Here is a 20,319-nt window from a genome sequence, read left to right as displayed (position 1 = left end):
ATATATATCATACACACACACACACACACACACACACACACACACACACACACACACACACACATTTTTGTAATAATGACAATTGCAACAATACTGAATGAACAATGAACACTTTTATTTTAACTTAATATAATACATAAATACACACACACGCACACAGCTCTGAAGTGAAAATGATACTGAAGAGTCTGCTTAGGAGACAAATACTCTCAAATCAAATCAAATCAAGTTTATTTTATATAGCCCTTCGTACATCAGCTAATATCTCGAAGTGCTGTACAGAAACCCAGCCTAAAACCCAAACAGCAAGCAATGCAGGTGTAGAAGCACGGTGGCTAGGAACAACTCCCTAGAGAGGCCAAAACCTAGGAAGAAACCTAGAGAGGAACCAGGCTTATGGCTGTGCCGGGTGGAGATTATAACAGAACATGGCTAAGATGTTAATGTTCATAGATGACCAGCATTGTCAAATAATATTAATCACTGTGGTTGTCGAGGGTGCAACAGGTCAGCACCTCAGGAGTAAATGTCAGTTGGCTTTTCATAGCTGATCATTCAGGGTATCAGCAGGTCTGGGACAGGTAGCACGTCCGGTGAACAGGTCAGGGTTCCATAGCCGCAGGCAGAACAGTTGAAACTGGAGCAGCAGCATGGCCAGGTGGGCTGGGGACAGCAAGGAGTCATCAGGCCAAGTAGTCCCGAGGCATGGTCCTAGGGCTCAGGTCCTCCGAGAGAGAAATAGAGAATTAGAGAGAGCATACTTAAATTCACACAGGACACCGGATAAGACAGGAGAAATACTCCAGATATAACAGACTGACCCTAGCCCCCCGACACAAACTACTGCAGCATAGATACTGGAGGCTGAGACAGGAGGGGTCGGGAGACACTGTGGCCCCGTCCAACGATACCCCCGGACATTTAGTCCATTTGTATTCATCTGCAATGAGGGGTTTTGTATGAAATGTATTTGTAAGTGGATCACATCATCAGACCAACCAGCCCATAATTTTTGATAGGACTTTTTTTTACCAGGCCAAGAGCCTCTATTGGCGGATTCCAGACTAAATCAGTAATGTTTAACAATTTAGCGTGATTTTGTTAGGATGTCGAGGCTAATGAAACAATAAACTGACCTCATGTCAGTTTCAAGGCAATGGGTTTGCGTCATTCTATCCTATGTGAAGATGCATCGCTTCTCCATGTCGTCGTCTCCTCCCTCCATTCATCCACGTTGTGTGTTGTCTCTGTCTCTCCTCCTCCACCTGGTTCTCTCTCTCCCGCGGGGCGGTGTGTGTTTCAGCTGTGCCTGTCCCCCCTCCCCCAGGAGTCAACATCGAGGAGCACATCCAGATCCGGCAGGAGGAGAAACGTCAGCGCATCAACCGCCGACACCGGCTGGAGGAGGGACGAGGTACGGGCAAGGATTTGATAGGGGATACGGTATAGGGTATAGGGTTAGGTTTGTGTTTGGGATGGAGAAAAGGCTGAAGCCAGGGACGAAATATGGGATAGAAGGGGATGGGGACAACGGGGTAGGGAATAGGGTCTAGGGGATAGGAGATTAGGGGAGAGTGGAAGGTGTTTGTGTGATTGGGGAGGAGAAAAGCCAAAACATCAACGACTAGGAGGGAATAGTGAGTAGGGGATGGGGATTAGTGACAAGGGGAGGGTGTGTGTGTTTGCTAGTGTAAGTTTGCTGGTTGGTGTTTGTGTTGATGGGTGCAGTGACCTGGGTGGGGCCATAAACAATACAGGCATGGAAAGACAGTACTCTGACCTTGTCCTTGCTATGATTGTGTTTCCCAAATTTCAGTATTGTGCCCTTGTGATTTTTCCCCTTGGCTTGTGTATTTGTGATTGTGCAGTGTGTTGTGCTATTGTTTTAGTAGTTGTTATGCTGCAGTGTGACAATTGTGTATCTCTCCCAATCTGTCACCCTGCTGTGTCCATGCATGTGAAAGTTTCTTTCTCCCTCCCAGGCCGCATTGTTTTCCCCGGCCCCATATTAATGAACCAGCGTGAGCAGGCCCTAGTCAGACTCAGACCCCTAAGGCATAAGCGGGACAAGCACACAGGTACAACAGCCGGTCTTCCAATTCACTATCCTTAACTCAAACGGGCACCGCCCCGCCCCTCTTTGGTCTGTCTCACACCCCACCAAACCGGCTGTCCAGCTCGTTTACACAGCCGCCCGCCCACCCGTTCTCTCCTCTCTCTCTCTCCCTTGAAAAGTAAGACATATCTACACCGGATCATAATTATGTGTGTGTGGATATATGTATATGTGATGTGTGTGTATATATATATCTATGTGTGCGTGCACACACACACACACACAGTTGAAGTCGGAAGTTTACATACAACTTAGCCAAATACATTAAACTGATCTCTGAATAATTTTTCTTCAGTATAGTTAAGGGGTCGGCGACTGAGAACCCCTGGTTCAATTTGGGTCCCGAGGCAAAACCAGTTGAGCTTAACTACTGTAGACCATCCTCCTTCGCCAGATCCCAAATCTGCTGTTTAGCCCAAACATACACACAAACAGGTCTGGGATCAGGCCAGGGCGTCTCGCTCAAGTAATAGTAGAAGAAACACTGGGCTCTCAGCATAAAGCTGATTTTGCATTATTATGATATACAGTTGAAGTCGGAAGTTTACATAAACCTTAGACAAATGCATTTAATCCTAGTAAAAATTCCCTGTCTTAGGTCAGTTAGGATCACCACTTTATTTTAAGAATGAAATGTCAGAATAATAGTAGAGAATTATTTATTTCAGCTTTTATTTCTTTCATCACATTCCCAATGGGTCAGAAGTTTACATACACTCAATTAGTATTTGGTAGCATTGCCTTTAAATTGTTTTTCTTGGGTCAAATGTTTCGAGTAGCCTTCCACAAGCTTCCCACAATAAGTTGGGTGAATTTTGGCCCATTCCTCCTGACAGAGCTGGTGTAACTGAGTCAGGTTTGTAGGCCTCCTTGTTCGCACACACTTTTTCAGTTCTGCCCACAAATTTTCTATAGGATTGAGGTCAGGGCTTTGTGATGATCACTCCAATACCAGGACTTTTTGTCCTTAAGCCATTTTGCCACAACTTTGGAAGTATGCTTGGGGTCATTGTCCAGTTTGAAGACCCATTTGTGACCGAGCTTTATCTTCCTGACTGATGTCGCTTCAATATATCCACAATTTTCCCACCTCATGATGCCATTTATTTTGTGAAGTGCACCAGTCCCTCCTGCAGCAAAGCACACCCACAACATGATACTGCCACCCCTGTGCTTCACGGTTGGGATGGTGTTCTTCGGCTTGCAAGCCTCCCCCTTTTTCCTCCAAACATAACGATGGTCATTATGGCCAAACAGTTCTATTTTTGTTTAATCAGACCAGATGACATTTCTCCAAAAAGTTAGATCTTTGTCCCCATGTGCAGTTGCAATCCGTAGTCTGGTTTTTTATATGGCGGGTTTGGAGCAGTGGCTTCTTCCTTGCTGAGCGGCCTTTCAGGTTATGTCGATATAGGACTTGTTTTGCTGTGAATATAGATACTTTTGTACCTGTTTCCTCCAGCATCTTCGCAAGGTCCTTTGCTGTTGTTCTGGGATTGATTTGCACTTTTCGCACCAAAGTACGTTCATCTCTAGGAGACAGAACGCGTCTCCTTCCTGAGCGGTATGACGGCTGCGTGGTCCAATGGTGTTTATCCTTGCCTACTATTGTTTGTACAGATGCATGTGGTACCTTCAGGCATTTGTAAATTGCTCCCAAGGATGAGCCGGAATTGTGGTCTACCATTTTTTCTGAGGTCTTGGCTGATTTATTTTGATTTTCCCATGATGTCAAGCAAAGAGGCACTGAGTATGAAGGTAGGCCTTGAAATACATCCACAGGTACACCTCCAATTGTTTCAAATGATGTCAATCAGCCTATCAGAATCTTCTAAAGCCATGACATAATTTTCTGGAATTTTCCAAGCTGTTTAAAGGCACAGTCAGCTCAGTGTATGTAAACTTCTGACCCACTGGAATTGTGATACACTGAGTTATAAGTGAAATAATCTGTAAGCAATTGTTGGAAAAATGACTTGTCATGCACGAAGTAGATGTCCTAACCGACTTGCCAAAACTATAGTTTATTAATTAGACATTTGTGGAGTGGTTGAAAAAGGAGTTTTAATGACTCCAACCAAAGTGTATGTAATCTTCCGACTTCAACTGTACATACATACATACACACACATATATGTTCTACCGTTCAAAGGTTTGGGGTCACTTAGCAATGTCCTTGTTTTTGAAAGAGAAGACAATTTTTTTGTCCATTAAAATAACATAAAATTGATCAGAAATACAGTGTAGACATTGTTCATGACTATTGTAGCTGGAAACGGCAGATTTATTATGGAAAATTGAATAGGCCTACAGAGGCCCATTATCAGCAACCATCACTCCTGTGTTCCAATGGCAAGTTGTGTTAGTTAATCCAAGTTTAGCATTTTAAACGGCTACTTGATCTTTAGAAAACCCTTTTGCAATTATGTTAGCACAGTTGAAAACTGTTCTTATTAAAGAAGCAGTAAATCTGGCCTTTAGACTAGTTGAGTGAGTATCTGGAGCATCAGCATTTGTGGGTTCGATTACAGGCTCAAAATGGCCAGAAACAAAGAACTTAATTCTGAAACTCGTCAGTCTATTTCTAAGTGACCCCAAACGTATATATACACTACACTAAACTACCGGTCAAAAGCTTTTGAACACCTACTCATTCAAGGGTTTTTCTTATCTTTTAAAACTATTTTTTACATTTTACAGTCATGGCCAAAAGTTTTGAGAATGACACAGACATTAATTTTCACAAAGTCTGCTGCCTCAGTTTGTATGATGTCAATTTGCATATACTCTAGAATGTTATGGAGAGTGATCAGATGAATTGCAATTAGTTGCCAAGTCCCTCTTTGCCATGCAAATGAACTGAATCCCCAAAAAACATTTCCACTGCATTTCAGCCCTGCCACAAAAGGACCAGCTGACATCATGTCAGTGATTCTCTTGTTAACACAGGTGTGAGTGTTGACGAGGACAAGGCTGGAGATCACGCTGTCATGCTGATTGAGTTTGAATAACAGACTGGGAGCTTCAAAAGGAGGGTGGTGCTTGGATTCATTGTTCTTCCTCTATCAGCCATGGTCACCTGCAAGGAAACACGTGCCGTTATCATTGCTTAGCACAAAAAGGGCTTCACAGGCAAGGATCTCGCTTCCAGTATGATTGCACCTAAATCAATCATTTATCTGACCATCAAGAACTTCAAGGAGAGCGGTTCAATTGTTGTGAAGAAAGCTTCAGGGCACCCAAGAAAGTACTGCAAGCGCCAGGACCCTCTCCTAAAGTTGATTCAGCTGCGGGATCGGGGCACCACCAGTACAGAGCTTGCTCAGGAATGGCAGCAGGCAGGTGTGAGTGCATCTGCACGCACAGTGAGGCAAAGACTTTTGTAGAATGACCTGGTGTCAAGAAGGGCAGCAAAGAAGCCACTTCTCTCCAGGAAAAACATCAGGGACAGAATGATATTCTGCAAAAGGTACAGGGTTTGGACTGCTGAGACTGGGGTAAAGTCATTTTCTCTGATGAATCCCCTATCCGATTGTTTGGGGCATCCGGAAAAAAGCTTGTCCGGAGAAGACAAGGTGAGCGCTACCATCAGTCCTGTGTCATGCCAACAGTAAAGCATCCTGAGACCATGTGTGGGGTTGCTTCTCAGCCAAAGGAGTGGGCTGACTCACAATTTTGACTAAGAACACAGCCATGAATAAATAATGGATACCAACACATCCTCAGAGAGCAACTTCTCCCAACTATCCAGGAACAGTTTGGTGATTAACAGTTCCTTTTCCAGCATGATGGAGCACCTTGCCATACGGTAAAAGTGATAACTAAGTGGCTCGGGGAACAAAACATAGATATTTTGGGTCCATGGCCAGGAAACTCCCAAGACCTTCATCCCATTGAGAACTTGGGTCAATCCTCAAGAGGCGAGTGGACAAACTAAAACCCACAAATTCTGACAAACTCCAAGCATTGATTATGCAAGAATGGGCTGCCATCAGTCAGGATGTGGCCCAGAAGTTAATTGACAGCATGCCAGGGCGGATTGCAGAGGTCTTGAAAAAGAAGGGTGAACACTGAAAATATTGACTCTCTGCATCAACTTCATGTAATTGTCAATAAAAGCCTTTGACACTTACGAAATGCTTGTAATTATACTTCAGTATTCCATAGTAACATCTGAGAAAAATATCTAAAAACACTGAAGCAGCACATTTTGTGGAAATTAATATTTGTGTCATTCTCAAAACTTTTGGCTACAACTGTAGAATAATAGTGAGGACATCAAAACTATGAAATAACACATATGGAATCAACAGCTGAACCATTGAGAGCATCCTGATGGGTTGCATCACTGCCAGGTATGGCAACTGTTCGGCCTCCGACCGCAATGCACTGCAGAGCGCGAATGGCCCAGTACATCACTGGGGCCAAGCTTCCTGCCATGACCTCTATACCAGGCAGTGTCAGAGGAAGGCCCTAAAAACTGTCAAAGATTCCTGCCACCCTAGTCATAGACTGTTCTCTCTGCTACCGCACGGCAAGCTGTACAGGAGCGCTACGTTTAGGTCCAAGTGGCTTCTAAACAGCTTCTACACCTAAGCCATAAGACTCCTGAACATCTAATCAAATGGCTTCCCAGACTATTTGTATAGTCACTTTAATAACTCTTTCTACATGTACATTTTTCCTCAATTACCTCGACTAACCGGTGACCCTGCACACTGATTCTGTACCGGCACCCCCTGTATATAGTCTCCCTATAGTTATTTTACTGCTGCTCTTTCATTATTTGTTACTTTTATTTCATTGTTTTAGTTATTTTTCTTAACTGCATTGTTGGTTAAAAGTTAGTAAGTAAGCATTTCACTGTAAGGTCTACACCGGCTGTATTCAGCACATGTGACATATATAAATGTGATTTGATCTTGTCGTAACCAAAAAAGTGTTAAGCAAATCAAAATTATATTTGAGATTCATCAATAGCCACCCGTTGCCTTCATGACAGCTTTGCACACTCTTGGCATTCTCTCAACCAACATCACCTGCAATGCTTTCCGCATATGCTGAGCACTTGTTGGCTGCTTTTCCTTCACTCTGCGGTCGGACTCATCCAAACCATCTCAATTTGTTTGAGGTCGAGGGATTGTGGAGGCCAGCTCATCTGATGCAGCACTCCATCACTCTCCTTCTTGGTAAATAGCCCTTACACAGCCTGGAGGTGTGTTGGGTCATTGTCCTCTTGAAAAACAAATGAGCCCAGACCTGATGGGATGGCGTATCACTGCAGATTGAAGTGTAGCTTTATTCTAAATAAATCACAGACCGTGTCACCAGCAAAGCACCCCCACACCATAACACCTCCATGCTTTGCGGTTGGAAATATACATGCAGAGATCTTCCGTTCACCCACACCGCGTGTCATGAAGACACAGCGGTTGGAACCAAAAATCCCCAATTTATATTCCAGACCAAAGGACAGATTTCCACCGGTCTAATATCTGTTGCTCGTGTTTCTTGGCCCAAGCAAGTCTTCCTCTTATTGGTGTCCTTTAGTTGTGGTTTATTTCCTGCAATTTGACCATGAAGGCCTGATTTACACAGTCTCCTCTGAACAGTTGATGTTGAGATGTGTTTGTTAGTTGAACTCTGAAGCATTTATTTGGGCTGAAATTTCTGAGTCTGGTAACTAATGAACTTATCCTCTGCAGCAGAGCTTACTCTGGGTCTTCCATTCCTTTGGCGGTCCTCATGAGAGCAAGTTTCATCATAGCGCTTTATGGTTTTTGCGACTGCACTTGAAGAAACTTTCGAAGTTCTTGAAAGTATTGACTGACCTCATGTCTTAAAGTAATGATGGACTGTTGTTTCTCTTTGCTTATTTGAGCTGTTCTTTCCATAATATGGACTTGATCTTTTACCACCCTACTTTTTCACAACACAACAAAGAAATTCCAGAAGTTTACTTTTAAGGAGGCTCACCTGTTAATTGAAATGCATTCCAGGTTACTACCTCATTTAAATGTTTTTATTGAACCTTTATTTAACTAGGCAAGTCAGTTAAGAACAAATTCTTATTTACAATGACTGCCTACTCCAGCAAAATCCGGACGACGCTGGGCCAATTGTGCGCCTCCCTGTGGTACTCCCAATCACGACCGGATGTGATACAGCCTGGTATCGAACCAGGGACTGTAGTGACGCCTCTTGCGTTGAGATGGAATGCCTTAGAGTGCTGCGCCACTCGGGAGCCCATGGTTAAGAGAATGCCAAGATTGTGCAAAGCTGTCATTAAGGCAAAGGGTGGCTATTTGAAGAATCTCAAATATAAAATATATTGTATATAAATAACACTTTTTTTTGGTTACTACATTAAATCAAATCAAATTTATTTATATAGCCCTTACATCAGCTGATATCTCAAAGTGCTGTACAGAAACCCAGCCTAAAACCCCAAACAGCAAGCAATGCAGGTGTAGAAGCACGGTAGCTAGGAAAAACTCCCTAGAAAGGCCAAAACCTAGGAAGAAACCTAGAGAGGAACCAGGCTATGAGGGGTGGCCAGTCCTCTTCTGGCTGTGCCGGGTGGAGATTATAACAGAACATGGCCAAGATGTTCAAATGTTCATAAATGACCAGCATGGTCAAATAATAATAATCACAGTAGTTGTCGAGGGTGCAGCAAGTCAGCACCTCAGGAGTAAATGTCAGTTGGCTTTTCATAGCCGATCATTAAGAGTATCTCTACCGCTCCTGCTGTCTCTAGAGAGTTGAAAACAGCAGGTCTGGGACAGGTAGCACGTCTGGGTTCCATAGCCGCAGGCAGAACAGTTGAAACTGGAGCAGCAGCAGCAGCACGGCCAAGGAGTCATCATGCCAGGTAGTCCTGAGGCATGGTCCTAGGGCTCAGGTCCTCCGAGAGAGAGAAAGAAAGAGAGAATTAGAGCATACTTAAATTCACACAGGACACCGGATAAGACAGGAGAAGTACTCCAGATATAACAAACTGACCCTAGCCCCGACACACAAACTACTGCAGCATAAATACTGGTGGCTGAGACAGGAGGGGTCAGGAGACACTGTGGCCCCATCCACTGATACCCCCGGACAGGGCCAAACAGGAAAGATATAACCCCACCCACTTTGCCAAAGCACAGCCCCCACACCACTAGAGGGATATCTTCAACCACCAACTTACCATCCTGAGACAAGGCCGAGTATAGCCCACAAAGATCTCTGCCACGGCACAACCTAAGGGGGGGGCGCCAACCCAGACAGGAAGATCACGTCAGTGACTCAACACACACAAGTGACGCACCCCTCCTAGGGACGGCATGAAAGAGCACCAGTAAGCCAGTGACTCAGCCCCTGTAATAGGGTTAGAGGCAGAGAATCCCAGTGGAGAGGGGAACCGGCCAGGCAGAGACAGCAAGGGCGGTTCGTTGCTCCAGAGCCTTTCCGTTCACCTTCACACTCCTGGGCCAGACTACACTCAATCATATGACCCACTGAAGAGATGAGTCTTCAGTAAAGACTTAAAGGTTGAGACCGAGTCTGCGTCTCTCACATGGGTAGGCAGACCATTCCATAAAAATTGAGCTCTATAGGAGAAAGCCCTGCCTACCGCTGTTCGCTTAGAAATTCTAGGGACAATTAGGAGGCCTGCGTCTTGTGACCGTAGCGTACGTGTAGGTATGTACGGCCTTCGCTGTTGTTCTACAATGTAGAAAATAATACAAATAAAGAAAAAGCCTTGAATTAGGTGCGTCCAAACTTTGTGACCCTTTCACTTTTTCCACATTTTGTTACAGCCTTATTCTGAAATTGATTAAATAAAGTGTTTTCCTCATTCATCTACACACAATATCCCATAATGACAAAGCGAAAACTAATTTATATATATAAATATTTTTTAAATGCCTGATTTTCATAAGAATTCAGAGCCTTTGCTATAAGACTCGAAATTGAGCTCAAGTATATCTTTGTTCAACCTTGATGTTTCTACAACTTGATTGGAGTACACCTGTGGTGGTACCTGTGGTATATCCCAATTGATGGGATATGATTTAGAAAAGCACACAGCTGTCTATATAAGGTCCCACAGTTGACAATGGATGTCAGAGAAAAACCATGGCATGATTTTGAAGGAATTGTCTGTAGAGCTCAGAGACAGGATTGTGTCGTTGCTCAGATCTGGGGAAGGGTACCAAAACATTTCTGCAGCATCGAAGGCCCCCAAGAACAGTGGCCTCCATCGTTCTTAAATGGAAGAAGTTTGGAACCACCAAGACTCTTTATCGAGCTGGCCACCCCGACAAAATTAGTAATCGGGGGTAGAAGGGCCTTGGTCAGGGAGGTGACCCGATGGTCACTCTGACAGAGCTGTAGAGTTCCTCTGTGGAGATTGAAGAACCTTCCAGAAGGACACCCATGGTAGAGTGGCCAGACGGAAGCCAATAAGTAAAAGGCATATGTTAGTCCGCTTGGAGTTTGCCAAAAGGCACCTAAAGGACTCTGATCATGAGAAACTAGATTCTCTGGTCTGATGAAATCAAGATTGAACTATTTGGCCTGAATGCCAAGCGTCTGGTCTGGAGGAAACCTGACACCATCCCAACAGTTAAGCGTGGTGATGGCAGCATGTTGTGGGATTTTTTTTCAGCGGCAGTGACTGGGAGACTAGTCAAGATGAATGGAGCATAGTACAGCGAGATCCTTGATGAAAACCTGCTCCAGAGACTGGGGCAAAGGTTCACCTTCCAACAGGACAATGACCCTAAGCATCCGGCCAAGACAACAATTGGCTTCGGGACAAGTCTCTGAATATCATTGAGTGGCCCAGCCAGAGTCCGGACTTGAACCTGATCGAACAACTCTCGAAAGACCTGAAAATAGCTGTGTAGCGATTCACCCCATCCAACCTACAGAACTTGAGTGGATCTTCAGAGAAGAATGGGAGAAACTCTCCAAATACAGGTGTGCCAAGCTTGTAGCATTACCCAAGAGGAATCCAGGCTGTAATTGTTGCCAAAGGTGCTTCAACAAAGTACGTAGTAAAGTGGCTGAATACTTACGTAAATGTAGTATTTCAGTTTTACATTTTTAATACATTTGCAAACGTTTGTAAAAAACTTATTGGGTTTTGTGTGTAGTTTGATGAGGGGAGGAACAAACTATTTAATCCATTTTAGAATAAATGTGGAAAAGGTCAAGGGTTCTGAATACTTTCCGAATGCACTGTACAAACAAAATAATGACGAACAAATGCAAGATAGACCTTCGTCAAGGCAATTAACAACATGTTGAATTGTTGACAATGTCATTACTACATTTATTTTTTGTACTTCATGATATATAGCCATTGCTACTTTAAAAATATAACTTATAAATGCCTCGTGCTTTGTGTAACCCCATCAGAACCCACAATTTAAGCATGTTTCACTCCTATGTTTGTAAATAATGCAATTGTTAACAAACACTATATTGCCTCAAAACATGGTTAAAACTATAATTTTGATTCTAGTCCTTCCATCCATCCACTGACCTATGAATTTGAGTAGTTACATATCTCCAGCCCCATCACCCAGCTGTTTCCCAAAACGATGACTGATTTGCAAGTGTTTGAATTGCAGATTGCCCCTTTCAGCAAAGACCCTTCTAAATCTTTGGTGCATTAGTATCAATACAAAGGGTGAACCGAGGGAGAGAGAATAAGAAACAATTGGGTGTCTATTACATTAATTGTTCTTCTGCTTCGGCACTTTAGTCCTTGGACGGCAACGCAGTTTTGTTAAAGAAAAATCAATATCAGTTCAACTCGATTGAACAGCAATCTCTAAGCAGGAGAGTAGATTTGTCTTTCAATGGCCGTCGTCTGACACCAGAATTAGATGCAGGTGAAACAGCAGGCGTTGTCATAGCGCCTCGACAATTATGTGATAGGTAGGTCAGAGAGAAGATGTGACGGATCGACTTCTGACACCAATTGTGCTTATTTCATGTCATCCCAGACGTCAGCATAGGCTTTCAATTGAGTATTTATAGCCATAAATGAAAGAACAAAGTTGTTTTATATCTGAACAGGATGCATTTGAAATATCCTCCATGGATTGTCACTAATCGGTATAAATAGATGGTGTCGGTGCCCTGTGGTTATATTTGGAAGCAATAAACTACGTTTTAGAGGAAAGTGCAGATGGAAGATGTGAAAGAGACTATTCTTAATCGAGATTAGTATGTCACACTGGTTAACCCATTAGGATTATTATATACTAGGATCTTTCCCTCTTCCACCCCACAGTTGATGTTTATGAGAGTGTAGGTATTGACACTGAATAGAAAAGACTGAGGGACGATGGATATTCTTTAGGATGTCACTTAGTTAAATATAGGATATAATGCTGTTATAAAGGTAAAGCATCAAGGGGAGAGGGTGTGATCGTGTACCCGAATTCGCACCCCTCTTGAGGCGAAAGGAAAATGTTCCTTTTATAGTGTCCATCTACTGAACCCTGGTCCATGGTCATGCGTAAGTCTGTGAGGTCTATGCTGACTAATCCAGCAGTTAGTTCATGTGTTAATTTAAATACTGAACAAAAATATTAATGCAGCATGTTAACTGTTGGTTTCATGAGCTGAAATAAAATATCCCAGAAATGTTCCATACATAAATGTTTTTCTCTCAAATTTTGTGCCCAAATTTGTTTATGTCCCTGTTAGTGAGCATTTCTCCTTTGCCAAGATAATCCATCCACCTGACAGTTGTGACATATCAATAAGCTAAACAGCATGATTGTTACACAGGTGCACCTTGTGCAGGGGACAATAAAAGGCCACTCTAAAATGTGCAGTTTTGTCACACAACACAATGCCACAGATGTTTCAAGTTGTGAGGGAGCTTGCAGTTGGCATGCTGATTGCAGGAAAGTCCACAACAGCTGTTGCCAGGAAACTGAATGCTCTACCGTAAGCTGCCTCCAATGTCGTTTTAGAGAATTTGGCAGTAGGTCCATCCGGCCTCAACCGCAGACCACGTAAATGACATTGTGTGGGAGCGCGGTTTGCTTATGTTAACGGCGTGAACAGAGTGCCCCATGGTGGCAGTGGGGTTATGGTATGGGCAAGGCATAAGCTATGGACACCAAACACATTTGCATTTTACCGATGGCAATTTGAATGCACAGCGATACCGTGACAAGATCTTGAGGCCCATTGTTGTGCCATTCAACCACCGCCATCACCTCATGTTTCAGCATGGTAATGCACAGCCCCATGTCACAAGGATCTGTACACTATTCCTGAAAGCTGAAAATGGCCTGCATACTCACCGGACATGGCCTGCATACTCACCAGACATGGCCTGCATACTCACCAGACATGTCACGCATTGAACGCATTGAGCATGTTTGAGATGCTCTGGTTTGACGTGTACGACAACATGTTCCAGTTCCCGCCCATATCCAGGAACTTCGCACAGCCATTGAAGAGTGGGACAACATTCCACAGGCCACAATCAACAGCCTCATCAACTCAATGCGAAGGAGTAGTGATGCACTGCATGAGGCAAATGGTGGTCACCACATACTGACTGGTTTTCTGATCCCCGGGTATCTGTTACCAACAGATGCATATCTATATTCCCAGTCATGTGAAATACTGTGGGGCAAAAAAGTATTTAGTCAGCCACCAATTGTGCAAGTTCTCCCACTTAAAGATGAGAGGCCTGTAATTTTCATCATGGGTACACTTCAACTATGACAGACAAAATGAGAAAAGAAAATCCATTAAATCACATTGTAGGATTTTTAATGAATTTATTTGCAAATTGTGGTGGAAAATAAGTATTTGGTCAATAACAAAAGTTTCTCAATACTTTGTTATATACCCTTTGTTGGCAATGACAGAGGTCAAACTTTTTCTGTAAGTCTTCACAAGGTTTTCACACACTGTTGCTGGTATTTTGGCCCATTCCTCCATATTGCATATTGTCTGGCTGCATCACTGCTTGGTATGGCAATAGCTTTGCCCTCGATCGCATGGCACTACAGAGGGTTATGTGGACAGCCCAGTGCATCACTAGGGCCGGGCTCCCTGCCATCCAGGACCTCTATATCAGGCAGTGTGAAAAGAAGGCCTGAAAAATTCAGGCTCCAACCACCCAAGCCGTATACTATTTTCTCTGCTGCTGCATGGCAAGAGGTACCAGTGCATCAATCCTGACACCAACAGTCTCTTGAACAGCTTCAAGAAATATGACGAATAAATAGTTAACCAAATAGATACACGGACTATCGGAGTTAACCTTCTGTCTTTTATTTACCTTTTTATTTAAATCTTTGCACTGTCTCTATGCACACTCAGGGCCCTACACACTCACAAACACTCAATTTTCTCACTCGCACATAATATGTACATTATTTTATACTGCCTCACACCCACTCGCATACAAGCTACTGCTACTCTGTTTATCTTATACCCTGTTGCCTAAGCCCTTTACCCCTACACATATTTACCTCCATCACTCCAGTATCCAGTATACACATTTAAATATGGTATTGGAACTGACTTGTTAAATATTTCCTGTATATAGTATGCTTACTTATGTACTTTGTATTTCATATTTTCTATTCTTATTTCTCAAGTTTTTTATCTAGTAATACATTGTTATTGATTATGGCATTGTTGGGTTTTGAATTTGCAAGAATGGCATTTCACTGTACTTGTGAATGTGACATTAAATCTTGAAATGTGTCGCAGTGCATGAGGCAAATGGATGTCACACCAGTTCCTCTCACCCACCATTATGACCTCCGAAACAATAGGACCCCTATGAAAGCCATTGACACACCAAACTCACATTACACTTTTATACAGAATATTTTTAAATAAATGCAGCTGGAAAGAACATCACTAAGCTCTGGGTCCTGTTGCCGTGTAGTTAGGAGTCAAACACACCTGCAAGTGATACGTCACATTGAAATTGAACTTGAATCAACCCCCCCACCAAATGTCCTCCCACAAAGAGAGGTCCTGCTCTTTGAGGTTTTGAGACTTTTTACCTTATTTCTACCTTCTTTTTGCATGACTTCATTGTCCTTTTCTCCCTTTTTTTTTCTCAATGACTTGCTCCTTCCAGCTTCCCTCTCTTTCTTGCTCCAGGACTGTTGTTGCTCCGATCCTGAGACACCCATCTCTGAAGCTACCAACAGAGTTCTCCATCTTTCTTAACCCCCCCCCCCTCTCTCTCTCCTCCCTGCTCCCTCCTTCCCTCCTTCCCTCTGTCTACCTGACTGATGGCCTGTTTGCCTTTGCAGACGGGAACAGTGAGCGAGGGGAAAAGGATGCCAGTAAGATCACCACTTATCCTCCGGGGGCTGTGCGCTTCGACTGCGAGATGAGAGCTGTGCAGGTTAGCTGCGGCTTCCACCATTCAGGTAGGTCTCCCGGACACTTTCTATTACTCACTTCCTGCTTCCTCTTTGATCTCTTCCTCAGTGGTGTTTGATCACAAGAGGAAGACTTTGTTTTGAGGAGTGTCCTCTGGCCACAATAGCCATAGGTCATAAAGGTCTTTCAATAAAAATAGTTAAAGGAATGTACCCTTCGTTGAGCCCCGTCCCCTTGGTTGCTGTTGCTACCTCGGTAGCATTTTTCTAGGAAGCTCGAGAAAATCCCTCACGATGATATCAAATTGTATTTTTAATACGCAATTAAATTAAACACAGACTAATCCTTGCTAATCAGGGACTGTCTTGGGACTGTCATTACAATTGCTCTCGAGTCATATTCTGCTATTGACAGCAGATGAGTTGTGTTCATAATATAGCTAACTTTTTCCACATTTTGTTGTTACATCCTCAATTTAAAATGGATTAAATTGATTTTTTTTTTGTCACTGGCCTAAACATAATACCCCATAATGTCAAAGTGGAATTATGTTTTTTTTTATTTTAATTTTTGCAAATTAATTAAACATGAAAAGCTGGAAAGGTCTTGAGTCAAGGATTCAACCCATTTATGGCAAGCCTAAATACGTTTGGGAGTAAAAATGAACTTAACAAGTCACATAGTAAATTGCATGGACTCACTATGTGCAATAAGTCTTTTTTTTTTTGTACCCTACACAAACAATTATCTGTAAGGTCCCTCAGTCGAGCGGTAAATTTCAAGCACAGATTCAACCACAAAGACCAGGAATCAATACACTTAGTTAATACAAAGATACAGGCATCCATTACAAAGATACAGGAAACAGTTCAAGAAATTCACTGAGGCCAATTGTGACTTTAAAAAAGTTAGAGACTTTAATAGCAGTGATACTACAAAACTGAGGATGGATCAAAAACATTGTAGTTACTCCACATTACAAACCTAAATTACAGAGTTTAAAGGAAGCCTGTACAGAATAAAACTATTCCAAAACTTGCATCCTTTTGCAACAAGGCACTAAAATAATACTTTAAAAAATGTGGCAGAGCAATTGACGATTTGTCCTAAATACAAAGTGTTATTGGGTATTTTGTTAGGATCCCCATTAGCTGTTGCAAACGCAGCAGCTACTCTTCCTGGGGTCCACAAAAAACATGAAACAATACACAACATTAATAGACAAGAACAGCTCAAGGACAGCACTATATAAAAACATTTTTTAAAGGCACACGTAGTCTAAATTTTTTTAAACAAGGTTTGCAGTTTTTTCAGTAATATGAGATGGAGTTCTGTGCAATAATGGCTTTATATAATACTGTACGCTTTCTTTAATTTGTTCTGGATTTGGGGACTGTGAAAAGACCCATGGTGGCATGTCTGGTGGTAAGTGTGTGTGTCAGAGCTGTGTATAAGTTTACCATGTAAACAATTTGGGATTTTCAACACATGAATGTTTCTTATAAGAAGTGTTAGTATGCATAGTATTTATATCAGCCCTCTGATTACAATGAAGAGCAAGACATGCCCCTGCAGCTTAACTAGGTCTTTCGTTGCAGCACTTGACCACACAACTAGACAATGATCAAGATAAGACAAAACTGGAGCCTGCAGATCTTCCTACTTGGAGAGTGGTGTAAAAAAAAGCAGAGCATCTCTTTATTACGGACAGACCTCTCCCCATCTTTTTTTTTTTTAGATATCACGTAGTAGAACTGCATAAGTGTTGCTCTCCACTTTCTGGAGGACCAAGTTTTGAAATGAGTGAAGTTAGAGTATGATAGCTAAGGAAATAGAGAAGATTCTGGCATTTGATTGCAAATATGCAGACGGAGTCAAAAAGGGAACACACAAAGGCTGTTGTATCTAACACCTGTCTCCGGATTACATCTTCAAACTAAGAGCAACCATGGTATCTGTGACAGAGAGGGAGAAGCGTCCATCCATATATACAGGTAACACGGAACCCTAACCGGCTGCGCGCGTGCGCTATCGTGCATACATTTATTTTGCCCCCCCCCACACCAAACGCGATCACGACACGCAGGTTAAAATATCAAAACAAACTCTGAACCAATGATATTAATTTGGACAGGTCGAAAAGCATTAAACATGTATGGCAATTTAGCTAGCTAGCTTGCACTTGCTAGCTAATGTTAATTTGTCCTATTTAGCTAGCTTGCTGTTGCTAGCTAATTTGTCCTGGGATATAAACATTGAGTTGTTATTTTACCTGAAATGCACAAAGACCTCTACTCCGACAATTAATCCACACATAAAACAGACAACCGAATCGTTTCTAGTCATCTCTCCTCCTTCCAGGCTTTTTCATCTTTGAACTTATATGGTGATCGCATGTAAACTTTCATTGTATTACCACGACAACCGGCAACAAAGTTCGTCTTTCAATCACCCACATGGGTATAACCAATGAGGAGATGGCACGTGGGTACCTGCTTCTATAAACCAATGAGGAGATGACTTTCAGCGCGATCTGCGTCAGAAATAGGAACGACTTCTATTTTAGCCCTTGGCGTCGCAGACGCGAGGAGTGTGGGTGCAATAATTGAATAACATGGATTTCTAAATGTATTTTGCGACGCTCGCGCATGCGATGTGTCCGGTCTGGTCAGCATGTAAGAGAGTCTAGCTAGCCACATTTTGCTAGGGTGAGTAAGATGTTCTTTCATTTGTGTCTGGAAGTAGCTAGCAAGCTAGCCAACGTTATCCAGTTTGCTTGGGTGCTTGACTGCTGCTGTTAGGTCAGAACGCACGGATCAACCCTACTTTTCGTCATGAGCGTCCAGTGTGCGCTCTGAACGCTCCGAGACAATGCTCTGAGGTAATGAACGCCCAGAGCACACTCTGGCACTCCAGATTAATTTAAGAACTCACCCGTAGAATAAACCAGCGTTTAGTCTTGAAATGTTTGGTTAAGTACCTAGCCTCACTTGAATCCTTAAAGGATGGGTGGGGCTAAAGCTATTAAGGGGGTGTGAACGATGCTGAATTGGTGTGGAAAAAGAAGAGCTCTACAGTATGTACCAAAACATTCAAATAGACAGGTAGCACGGCCGGTGAACAGGTCAAGGTTCCATAGCCGCAGGAAGAACAGTTGAAACTGGAGCAGCAGCACGGCCAGGTGGACTGGGGACAGCAAGGAGTCATCATGCCAGGTAGTCCTGAGGCATGGTCCTAGGGCTCAGGTCCTCCTCCTCCCAGAGAGAATTAGAGAGAGCATACTTAAATTCACACAGGACACCGGATAAGACAGGAGAAATACTCCAGATATAACAGACTGACCCTAGCCCCCCGACACATAAACGACTGCAGCATAAATACTGGAGGCTGAGACAGGAGGGGTCAGGAGACACTGTGGCCCCATCCGATGATACCCCCGGACAGGGCCAAACAGGCAGGATATAACCCCACCCACTTTGCCAAAGCACAGCCCCCACACCACTAGAGGGATATCTTCAACCACCAACTTACCATCCTGAGACAAGGCCGAGTATAGCCCACAAATATCTCCGCCACGACACAACCCAAGGGAGGGCGCCAACCCAGACAGGAAGATCACGTCAGTGACTCAACGCACTCAAGGGACGCACCCCTCCTAGGGACAGCATGGAAGAGCACCAGTAAGCCAGTGACTCAGCCCCTGTAATAGGGTTAGAGGCAGAGAATCCCAGTGGAGAGAGGGAAACCGGCCAGGCAGAGACAGCAAGGGCGGTTCGTTGCTCCAGAGCCTTTCCGTTCACCTTCACACTCCTGGGCCAGACTACACTCAATCATATGACCTACTGAGAGATGAGTCTGAGATGAGTAATTGAGTAGGCTGCATAGATTTCACGACTAGAAGCTCAAAAGACGAAAACTTTATTTTTTTTGTAAATTGACATCTGCTATCGTAAATGTTAGCAACACCTCCGCCTTTGCGGGATGCATGGTCACTAGTGTAACCAGGAGGTGAGGCCTCATTTAACACAGTAAATTCATCAGGCGTAAGCCATGTTTCAGTCAGGCCAATCACATCAAGATTATGATCAGTGATAAGTTCATTGACTATAACTGCCTTTGAAGTGAGGGGTCTAACATTAAGTAGCCCTATTTTGAGATGTGAGGTATCACGATCTCTTTCAATAATGGCAGGAATGGAGGAGATCTTTATTCTAGTGAGATTGCTAAGGCGAACACCGCCATGTTTAGTTTTGTTTAGCGGAGCAAACCCGAGGGGGGCGCCAACCCGGGCAGGAAGATAACGTCAGTGACTCAACCCACTCAAGTGATGCACCCCTCCTAGGGATAGCATGGAAGAGCACTAGTAAGACATTTTCAGATATTACACGTTTCTAATTTTGACATAGTGGTTTCATTTCAAGCAGAAACCCAGCCTAAAACCCCAAACAGCAAGCAATGCAGGTGTAGAAGCACATTAGTTAGATCCTAATGTAAGCTAGCTAACGTTGAACCTGGTTGGTTAGCTCCCAGCATTTTGGCATTGTTGGCACTTTGTTCATTGTTGTTTAACTAGCTAACGTTTGCTGGCTGGCTCATTAGCTAACGTGACGTGTGTGATCTTAAACGTTGTTTACCTAGCTAGGTTCATTGTTTCCCTAGCTAGCTATACGTCTTAAGCTAAAGTGTACTGTTAGCTAGCTAGTTAACATTAGCTGGCTGGCTCCCTAGCTGACATTATTTGTTTCCAAGAGCTGGTTGCTTTTTTAGTTAGAGCCAAATGTTTGCTAGCTAACATTGGACCTGGTTGGTTAGCTCCCAGGACT

At 43.3% G+C, this 20,319-nt stretch overlaps 1 protein-coding gene across 1 annotated transcript in view; it reads left to right on the top strand.

Moving 5' to 3' along the window:
- LOC120058172 (E3 ubiquitin-protein ligase MYCBP2) overlaps nucleotides 1-20,319 on the top strand; it is a 286,250-nt gene that overhangs the window by 107,489 nt on the left and 158,442 nt on the right. Inside the window, exons 17-19 of the mRNA XM_039006646.1 lie at nucleotides 1,304-1,414; nucleotides 1,983-2,078; nucleotides 15,424-15,543. Coding sequence (XP_038862574.1) covers nucleotides 1,304-1,414; nucleotides 1,983-2,078; nucleotides 15,424-15,543 — 327 coding nt within the window. The remainder of the gene's footprint in view (nucleotides 1-1,303; nucleotides 1,415-1,982; nucleotides 2,079-15,423; nucleotides 15,544-20,319) is intronic.

This window comes from Salvelinus namaycush, chromosome 13 (genome assembly GCF_016432855.1).
Source record: "Salvelinus namaycush isolate Seneca chromosome 13, SaNama_1.0, whole genome shotgun sequence".
NCBI classification, from domain to species: Eukaryota; Metazoa; Chordata; class Actinopteri; order Salmoniformes; family Salmonidae; genus Salvelinus; species Salvelinus namaycush.
This window is presented reverse-complemented; position numbering and strand designations above follow the sequence as displayed.